The following is a 10,039-nucleotide window of genomic DNA, read 5'->3' as shown; positions in this document are numbered from 1 at the left end:
GGGTCTGGCTGAGGGGAGGCACCGAGGCCCGAAGACAACAACCTTGATGTTGCTGTCACCTGAGGGGTGCGTGTGACTTTGCACACAGGAGATGAGGTGGGAAGTCAGGAGTCCCTGGAAGCAAGAGGGCAGGTGGCTGGTGAGTCTGGGGTCAGGCAGGCCTTAGGCTGTGAGTAGAACCCCCTAAGTTCTCAGGTTGCTGGATGAAGCCCGGGGAAGGCGGCATGCATGAAGGTGGAAGATCTGCTCACTGCTGTCTAAGGAGGACTCTCTGGGTGAGGCAGAGTGGCACACAGTCCCCCATGTGAGATATGCGCCCTGATGGGGCTCCGTCTAGGGGTCTGGTCATGACTGCACCTCAGCTGAGTCCTGCCCCCCCAACTGCGCTGCAGTCATACTCAGCCTCGGGCAGACCCCCACACTGGGCATGCTCTCTCCATCCTCTTGGCTTTTACACATGTTGTTGCCTCTACTTGAGACACTTCTTCCTTCTTAGTATGGCCAACTCATCATCCTTCCTGTCTCCTGGGGCTCCACAGCCTCCAGGGAGCACTTAATGATGCCCCAAGTCTGGGACGGGCCTCACCTCTGTGCACTGTGGCATTGGTTCTATTAACACATAACATGTATCGAGCCACAGTTGCCTGTTTGGCTGTCCATCTGTCACGTGGGACTAAAAGCTCTTTGAGGACAAGGACCAAGTCCTGTTCATGGCTGTGTCCCCGGCACCAGGCCTGGCATGCAGTGAGCCCCCATCAAGTGTTAAATGAACAAATAAAGAATGATAGGCTGAAAGTGGGATACATGGGGAGGGGAGCAGGGGTGTATGAGCTGATCATTCAGGGTTTACATGCCATGTTAAGAAATGTGAATGATTTGGAAGGCAATGGGGAGCCACTGGGGGCTATAAGCATGCTCAGTTTTCCATGTGAGAAAGGCCTCTATAGCAGCATCATGGTGAATGAGTTGGATGAGGGTAGGAGTGGGGACAGAAAAATCAGGAAGCCCCCTGAAGTGATCCCAGAGGAACTGGGTGTGGGGTGGATCTAGGGAACACGTGGAAGGGTTCAACTTGGTCAGAAGAAGGGCACCTGGAGGCGCAGGGCAATGCCTGGAGAGAAGTGGGCTGCTTGGTACTTGTTTTCAGAGCCTTTGCTATATGTCTTCTCTCCCTTGCCGAACTATGAGCCCCTCCAGAGAAGGACCTGAGCTCTCTTTTCTCAGGATCTACCCTGTGCCCAGGATACCAGCCTCTGCCAAATCCCAGGATGGAGTCTAGGATCCCCCCATCCCCAGGATGATCCAGAAGGAGAGGCCAGAGTCCCAGTGATGTTAGCTTGGCAAGTTTATTGAAAACTCAGAAACACAAAGAGCATACAAACAGGTACCTACCCCACCCTAGGCCTCCCTGGAGCTTGCAGACATAAGCCCTGCTGCAGCGGACAGGGCCAGGCCTCCCTCCCACCACCAACAGGTGTGCGGGGTGTAGCAGAGCCCACCTCTCCATGAGCACCCACACACCTCATGAGTTCACATGCCACAGAGTTAAACCAACGACCCAGGAAGAGAAGCAGCCAGGACATATGCCCCTTGGAGAAGAACAATCTCAGGGTACTAACGGATCTCCTGGGCCACCCAGGACTGTGGATCCTTCGGAGTCAGGAACAGCAGGGAAAAACCTTCTCTGCCAGGGAGAGGAAGCAAAGGGCAGTAGGCCAGCTGCAGGGTGGACAGTCAGCTTGCCATCCTGCAAAGTAATGCAAAGCCGGGGTGGTGATGCGCCCGCAGACATTCTCTTTGGCTTCGGACTGCTCCTTTGGTCCCGGGCAGATCTTTGTTGTATTGAATCTGCTGTCTTGAGGCTGTTTGGCTGGCTGGTGAGGAGTGATCCAAAGGAAGGGAATTGGGAGTCGGGAAGAAACCAGTCTGGATGGGGCTGCGGATGGAGCATCGAGGTGGAGAAAAGTATCCCCCAGAGGACACAGGCCAGGCAGAGCTGTGTCCCTTCCTGGCAGGAGGGGTAGCCCCTCCAGCCCAGAGGCCGGATGCCGAGGGGACAGAAGCAGGAGACACTGAGATGGTTCTTCCCTGGGCAGTGGCTCGCTGGCACTAGGCTCTTAGTACTTGGTCCGGCGGGAGGTGGTGGTAGACACGAAGCGGACACTGGAACTGCGGCTGCCACGGTCCCCACTGCAGCTGCTGAAGCCGCCCTCGGTGGGCAGCGGGCAGGGCACGCTGGGGGTGCAGGACTCCCTCACAAGCACTGAGCCTCCCCTGAAGCCTGTGCTCAGTAGGTCCCCGCTGCCCATGACAACCTGGGCCCCACCCAGGCTGGAGCCACAGATGCCGCCAGAATGGATGCTGCTGCCAGAGAAGGTGACTCTGCCGCGGGACAGGGTGGAGCTGGCGGCCAGGGGCTCAGGCCCACACACCATGCCACCGCGGGAGCTGCTCACAGCTGCAGGAGGAAGAGGGAGAAGCGTCCGTGAGGCTGCCTTGTCCTCATGCTCCCCTCTGTGTGGTGGGAGGCCAGGGCTGGTGGCATCACGGAAGTGGCCCTATTGTCTGCACAGTCAATACTCACTTTCCCTTTTCTTGTCTGGGTGACTCAAAGGCCATGACTCTGCTAGAGGCAAACTCTCAGAGTAAATGAAAGGATTCAGTCAACACCCCATGTTTGCGTGTGGCTATAGGTTGGTTCTCATTTGCATGTGGCCAAAGTCATGCCAGGTTTTATGGAGAGGAAAGTGAGCTGCATGGCCCAGGCAGGTGGAGCAGTAGGCTTCATAAAGGCATGAGGCTCCTTCTTCCCGTTGTATCCTGCCCCTCGGTGGTCCCCACATTGCCCCTCCGCTAAGAGTCCCTTGTCGATTCTTGTCTGGCCCACTGATGGCCCTGCTCTGTAGCTCTCTGGTTTCCACAGGGCACCCCGCCACGACCCAGGACCCTAATCCGACTCAAGCTTGCTTAGACCAGCCCTCATCCTTGGAGCCCTCTTCTTGCCTGTCCTCTGAGCAGAATCCTTGCTGACCTCCTCTCCAGCCTGACCTCCTGCCGGAAGCCATTCCTGCTGCCCACCCCCCTCGGAGGCACTGTCATCCGAGCACTTGTAGCTCTGACTGTGACCCACCCAATCTGGCACTCAGTTCTACTACACATCTGTGTCTATTTGTGCTTTTGGCGTCAGAGATCTAAGTTTGATTCTGGTCATGCCACGGACCATGTGACTTCTGGCAAACCATATATGTTCTCTGCGTGAGCAAAAGGGGGTTGCCAGCGCCCATTCCTCCCCTGGGGGTGCTTCGAGGGGCAGGCTGACAGTGGGTGAGACTCATCTTCTCAAGAAGACTATGATTCTAGAGGCAGGGACTGAGGCTCACCTTTGTGCTCACAGCTGCAGTACCAAGCATGGTGCCCTGCACGCTTTGGGCACAACACATACTTTGTCAGGAAGCAGCAGCAGCAGGGGGACTTCTGTTCAGCTGTGCCCCATCCCTGCCTTTAAGGGGGTAGGAAACTCCTCAGCAGAGGCCTACCCCTTCTCCCCTGGCTTTTGTCCCTAAAGGACAAGGCCACTCAAAACGAAGGGGCTGCCGCTGTCCTGGAACCCTCTCCCACCTAGGAGGCCCTGCAAACCTTGGCGACTGCTTACTCTGGGGCAAGCAGGCTCCGGGGAGATCTCAGACCCCTGCTAAGGGGATGCTCCCAGTCCAGGGCCAGATGTTCCCTGCTCCCCTAACTGTCCTGGCCAGCCCAGCCATGGGCTCCTGAGCCCAATGTGGGCCTGAGTTAAAAAAATTTTGAAGGGCCCAGGAGGGAAATGTGAAGAGGAAAACACTTAAGTCTCTTACATATGTTTACCGGTCCAACACCTTCGCAGATCCTGGAGAGAGAAAGAAATGAGTCAGCTAACAACAGTGGTGCTGCTCCCCAAAGGCCTGCTCGCTCTCAGAGGGCCCTCTTGGCTGGGTGGGCCAGTGGGCCAGGCTTTCACCGTAGCTGTACCAGCATCCAGAGAGCTTTGGAAAATGACATGTTCCTAGACCCTACCCCCAAACTATTTGGCAAGCTAACTAAATCTTTTTTTTTTTTTTGGTACGTGCCCCTAGCGGGAACCAAACCCAGGACTCTCTGGTCCACAGGCTGATGCTCCAACCGCTGAGCCAAACCGGCCAGGGCCAACCAAATCTTTTACACCAGCTACTAAATCAAACAGAACTCCCTATGTTTTTGGCCCAGCCTGTCTGCAAACTGGCATTTAGAAGCACAGATTTAGTCACCATCCAAACCCCTACTAGGGTCAACCCGACTCATGTTTGCGGAAAAGGCCCTTTTACTTCCGGAGGTTGCTTATTTCAGCAGGTCTTCACCTGGTCCCTCCCCCTACTTAGCGCAGATGCCCAGCTCTGACCTCAGTCTCTCTTGGTGCACCAAGAACACTCACCGGATTTCCTCGCCCTCCAGCAGGCGCCTGTAGGTGGCGATCTCGATGTCCAGGCCCAGCTTGACATTCATCAGCTCCTGGTACTCCCGCAGCTGCCTCGCCATGTCCTGCTTGGCCTGCTGCAGGGCGCCCTCCAGATCTGCCAGCTTGCATTTGGCGTCCTTGAGAGCTGCCTCACCCTGCTGCTCCGCCTCAGCCACTGCAGCCTCCAGCTTGGCTCGCTGCAGGAGGGCAGTTTGCAAGTGGGCTTTGGCAGAGACTAGAGAATCCCCAGGTGGGGCTGCAGCCTGCACCAAGCCAGGGATGGAACCCACGTGGCTGCTTTCTTAGGGACTGTGAGCCTGTCGTTTGCTGTCACCAGGGGCGAAGCATTCCTTTTCTTCAGTTTCCATTCACACTGACTGCACTTCCTGATAGCTGCTGCTCCCAGAGCCATGGGTGGGTGCAGAGGGCAAAGCTATTCTTTCTCCTTCACCTCCCCTCCAAGTTGGCCCCAGCCCTTTTCTTCTGTATGACAGGCCCTCCTTCCCTTGCACATTTTCCTCTTCTAGAAAGTCTTTCCGGACTAATCCCTTCATTCCTCCATTTTGCGTCCTGGTGGCCTCCCTCATTTCAGACTTGGGGCTCCCCACATCTCGGAGCCCTGCCTCTCCTCCTTCTGGGGCTTCCTCTGTTTCCCTTTGCCCACCTGCGCCTTGGCGTGCTCGATCTCCGCCTTCAGCCTCTGGGTCAGGCGGGTCAGCTCATTGATCTCATTCCGTGTGTTGCGCAGGTTGTCACAGTGTTGGCCAGCTGTCACCCGCATCTCCTCATACTGGGGGTGGGGACAGGGGCATGTTCTGAGGGCTCAAAGGTTGGGTCAAGACCACACTTCAGTTGGGTTGGGGGCCTCAGACCTCCATGGGGCCCACTTCATTGTACATGGGTCTCCCTCCAGGGCTTCCTATACCCTTTCCCCAGCCCGCTTCTGCCCACCTTGTTCTGGTACCAGGCCTCAGCATCAGCCCGACTGCGCCTGGCAACCTCTTCATACTGCGCCTTGATTTCGGCGATGATTCCATCCAAGTCCAGGTCCCGGCTGTTGTCCATCTTCACGATGACCGATGTCTCTGAGATGTGTGACTGCAGCAACTGGATTTCCTGTGTTGGAGGATCAGCGAGACAGATGGACTCAGAGCCCCATCGGCGGCCAGGAGGCTGCCTCGGCATCCGCAGGATGTGGTGACAGGAGCAGAGAGCATTGCTCGTTTGTTCAGGGCAAAGCAGGGGAGTAGGCCATCCAGACCAAGGGCAAAGGAAAAGACATGGCTGAGAACCATTTCCAGTTGACTTTAAACTCTTGTTAGGTACTCAGAGACATCTCTTTAACACCATGACTTGTTTAGGTGAATATTAAGGCCATGGGGGCCTAGGTTTTAGGTGAAGAGGAGTGAGAGCCACACTAGGGCTTAAACTGTTCTTTGGATTATCCACAAAGTGGCTGAGCCATTCATGGATTATTGAGTGCTGACAATATTTTAGAATGTGATGATCTAGGACTTTTTGTATCCCAAGTCTTTGACAGAACCAGGGAGCATGGAGCTGGTGTGCAAGGCGACGGGTCCGAGGGTGCTTTCTTTAGCATTTCCGCTCAGAGCCAGGCCTTCAGCTCCAGCTGTGTCTACATCAGACCAAACAGACCATTTATGAAGCAAAAGAGAGCTAGTTCATGTGGCTAATTAGGTCAAACACAACTGTTCTTACATCTCTCCGCAAATCAGTTTTCCAGAGTCTTCTGATCAATAGAAAGTGACATTCCTAGACCCCGATCTCTGGATTGGCCAAAAGGAGTTGGATCCTAGATCCAAGGAGTTTATTCATAGACCTGAGTCAGCTGCCGAGAAGTCTGCTTCCCTTCCCTTCTCCACTGGTAGATACATTGACATACAGAGGATATAGATTTGAGTGGGAGGAAAGATGTATGACACCAAATTTAGAAAATATGCCAGTCCAGGCGAAGCCCCCAGGGAGTCTAGGGGCTCAGGGGGATGAGCCCTTACCTCCATGTATAGAGTTTTCATGAAGTCGATTTCCTGAACGAGGGTGTCCATGTTGGCCTCTAGATCAGATTTATTTAAGAAAATTGAATCCACGTCCTACATAAAAGAGAGAAGAAAAAGAGGCACGTTACTTGTGCACTGTTTAACCTCCCCACCTTGGCGGAGTCTGGAGATGGGTGGAGGATCAGATCAGTCCCCACAGGGCCAGGCCAGGCTATGGGTTGGCTGGTAAAGTCACTGGGTGGAACTACAGCTCAGTGACTGTTGCTCTTCTCCTACTGCAACATAAAAACTCCCCGGGGCTGCTGGACCTGATGCTAATTTAGAGGGAAGGAGGATCTGGATAATCCAGGACTCTTACAAGGATGTCTAAATAATCTAACTAGTAACCTGAGACCAAATTAGAACTTCGAAGGGAACCTGTGTGACCTTAGGTGCTCCACTCTCAGTGGTCCGAGATGCCACAGGGCCTCCGGGGCAGTTTCCTGGGGGTCTCGAGAACATTTGCCTGCCTGAAGAAGTTTGCCTGGACCTATTGTCCTCCATTACCTTCTTCAGAGCCACAAACTCATTCTCAGCGTTGGCCCGGAATACCACCTCCTCTTCATACCTGGATGATAGGAATTGAGAGGGTGAGTTCTCATTCTGAACCGAGAACCAATGACTTCCGCCTCCCCAGTGAGCTTCTTCATACCTCTGTTCCACCCAGGAGCACAGCTTCCGGTGTTACTTACATGTTCTCAGCCACTCTGTCCCTTCATTAAGACCTTACATGAACCAGTAGCCCCCAGTTTTTCCAAATACCTTTAACTGTCTCTGGACTGCAGGCTGACGCTCTAACCACTGAGCAAACCAGCCAGGGCTAACTGTCTCAAATAAGATGTGGGGTCTGAAAATCTGGTCCATTTCTATACTTCTCCTCCTGAAAAGATTTAGCATCATTGCCTGTGACCAGAGAGGAAGTAGGACCCAACTTGTTGCTGAACCTGGGCACTGTTCTCAAAGCCAGAGGGCTCCTTTTTTCTGAGGCTAACTTATCCATTTCCACAGCCAGGATTAGGAAAAAACCATGCTCAGTTCCAAGCCTCCTTTTCCTCGGGACCCACGGAGGACCTGCTCCTTAGCACTGCCCCCTCTGTCTCTAGGACGGGCACTGGACCAGCATACAGCCCTGCTGCTTCCAGCTGCTCTCATCTGAGCTTGGCTGCTGCTCAGGGACTAGCCCGGCCTCGGTCAGTGCAGTTCAGATACCACTCACTTCTTCTTGAAACCCTCGAGGACATCCTGCACGTTGTTCCTCTCAGCCTCCAGACGGGCCCGGTCGCTGTTGGCTGCACCCAGCTGCCTCCGCAGGTTGGTGACATAACTCTCGAAGAGGGGCTCCAGGTTGCTCCTGGTACACTTCTGCTCTTTCAGGAAGTTCCACTTGGTCTCTAGAAGCTTATTCTGCTGTTCCAGGAACCGCACCTAAGTCCACAGGGGCACAGAAAGGGCAACTGAAGTGCTGGACAGAGCCACCTGCATGTCCACCAGGGCTTCAGATGGCCAGAAATGACTCTCAACACTGTGGTCACATCCTTCTCTCCTCTGTTGACTTTCATTCCTCTTCTACTTCAGTAGAACATGGAGGAGCAGGTCTGTGACCCCCTCCTGGTGCCCATCCAGGCTCAGCTACAGACAGAGGCTTCTGAACCAAAGCACTTCAGGACGGTTTCTCTCTGCCCTCTGAAAAGGGTGGAAGCCAGTTCACTGGGAAGTTAGATCGATTCTGCCTGAGCTGGGGTTTGTCTACATCTAAAAACTGATGCCGGCCATCCCTGGCAGGGAATGGGGAGCTGAGCAAAGTACATTTGGGGTGTAATATGGCATTTGGAGGTGGGACTTCTCAGGTCATAGGTCATAACCACCATCCCAGAGATTCCTTCAGCTGAGACTTATCGAGCTGGAGGAGAACTTAAAGATCATTTGCTGCAATCCCTCATTTTAGATGAGGAAACTGAAGCTCACAGAAGTCAGTTTCCAAATTCTGACACAATCAGAGTATGTCCGCTCCATGGAGACATGGTCTGTGGGATGTCAGTTTCATGTCGCTGGTCCTTCCTCAGCCTGTGACTGCCTGTGGGGGTCCCCACTATTTCCTCAATCTAGGCGACTGGGCTGAATTTGGATACCCCACATGGAGGTGTAAATTCTTTGTTTTGTACAAAAATTACTCAACTCTATTCTCCAATTTCCTAAGTCTGGTCAGATGTGGCCTCCCAGCCTCAGAAACTATGAAAACTTGAAAGACAGCATGAGGGACTGACTCAAAGGATAAAACCTTTAAGCCTGTAACAGCCACACCTGGCCGAAGTCCTACTGTTTCCAGCCTGTCTGGGAGACAGTTCTAAGTGACTAGGTCGCAGGTCTCAGTTTGTCCCGATGCCCTGAGATTTGGCTGGATCTTCCTCTTTCCTCCAGAAGACACAACCTCTTGGTTAGTCCAGCCCACCATGCAGGGCTCCTCAGGCTAGTCCTTGCTCTACAGCGGAGTGACCTGGAAATAATACTGCAATGCCTTTGGTTGACATCTAAAGGATCTGGGGGTCAAGGTCAGTGCCCTAAGCCTGGGCTATTTCTTCTTAAGGGAAAGGACATCCCAATGCATTTGAGCTCTCATTACCCCACACCCAGGAATTAAGCTGTACCTTGTCGATGAAGGAGGCAAATTTGTTGTTGAGGGTCTTGATTTGCTCCTTCTCATCTCTCTTCACCCTCTGGGCATTGGGGTCAATCTCCAGGTTGAGGGGGGTCAGCAGGCTCTGGTTAACAGTCACTGCTGTGATCGATGGGGCTGCTGGCACTCCAATTCCTCCAACTCTGTAGCCAAAGCCAGGGCGACCGAAGCCATAGCCAAGGCCACTGCTGGCGCCCAAACCCAGACTAACACCACTGCCAACCCCAAACCCTAGACCAGTACCACAACCACCACTAAAGCCAAAAGCCATTCCACTGCCAGCACCAAAGCCAACTCCACACCGGATGGGACGAGGGCCCACCGCTGCTATCCGGGGAGAGCATGATCCATAGGCAATGACGCTCCGACTACCAAAGCCGCCAAGGCCTCGGAGGCTGGACCCACTCTTGCAGGAGACAGAGCTGGTCCGGAAGCGGTTCAGGCTCTGGGGGACAACTGCTGAGCAAGAGCTAAAGTTGCCCACACGACGACTAGAGCTGACTCGGTAGGAGCGGCAGGGCATGATGGCTTCCTGGGGGAGAGCAAGAGCTGCAGAGCGTGGGCGAGCTGGAGCTGGGAGTCCCTCTGAGGCTAGTGGATCTCTCTCACCCCTTTTATGTGTGTGGGGATCTGAGGATTGGCCCCATAAAAGTGGAAAAAGCCATTTGGAGGCATTTATGAGCTTGGGTAGTTAGCAGAAACTCTTCATGCCTATAACCTCCTTAATAATGAGCTAATCTCAGACACACCTATTCTCCTTAGGATCAGGGCTATAACATCAAACCTATAAACATTAAAAACGCATAAACACATATACATTATGGTCCTATTTTTTCCCCA

At 53.8% G+C, this 10,039-nt stretch overlaps 1 protein-coding gene across 1 annotated transcript; it reads right to left on the bottom strand.

Moving 5' to 3' along the window:
- Positions 1-2,117: 2,117 nt before the first annotated feature.
- KRT84 (keratin 84) lies at positions 2,118-9,780 on the bottom strand. The gene is made up of 9 exons (XM_036250749.1): positions 9,171-9,780; positions 7,742-7,950; positions 7,033-7,093; positions 6,484-6,579; positions 5,420-5,584; positions 5,133-5,258; positions 4,445-4,665; positions 3,852-3,883; positions 2,118-2,458 (listed from the first exon to the last, which is right to left on the bottom strand). The coding sequence occupies exons 1-9, from the start codon at positions 9,720-9,722 to the stop codon at positions 2,118-2,120; spliced, it is 1,803 nt and encodes a 600-aa protein (XP_036106642.1). The 5' UTR covers positions 9,723-9,780.
- Between the last annotated feature and the right edge of the window lie 259 nt (positions 9,781-10,039).

Source organism: Molossus molossus, unplaced genomic scaffold (genome assembly GCF_014108415.1).
Source record: "Molossus molossus isolate mMolMol1 unplaced genomic scaffold, mMolMol1.p scaffold_m16_p_10, whole genome shotgun sequence".
NCBI lineage: Eukaryota > Metazoa > Chordata > Mammalia > Chiroptera > Molossidae > Molossus > Molossus molossus.
Note: the sequence above shows the minus strand (reverse complement) of the source record. Positions and strands in the feature narration are given on the sequence as shown.

Excerpts from the sequence above, each read along its gene's own strand:
- KRT84 (XM_036250749.1), bottom strand. The coding sequence starts at position 9,722 with ATGCCCTGCCGCTCCTACCGAGTCAGCTCTAGTCGTCGTGTGGGCAAC. Across the intron at positions 5,259-5,419 it reads AGGCCTGGTACCAGAACAAG|TATGAGGAGATGCGGGTGAC; the intron begins GTGGGCAGAAGC and ends CCCCACCCCCAG. Across the intron at positions 3,884-4,444 it reads CTGGAGGGCGAGGAAATCCG|GATCTGCGAAGGTGTTGGAC; the intron begins GTGAGTGTTCTT and ends TTCTCTCTCCAG.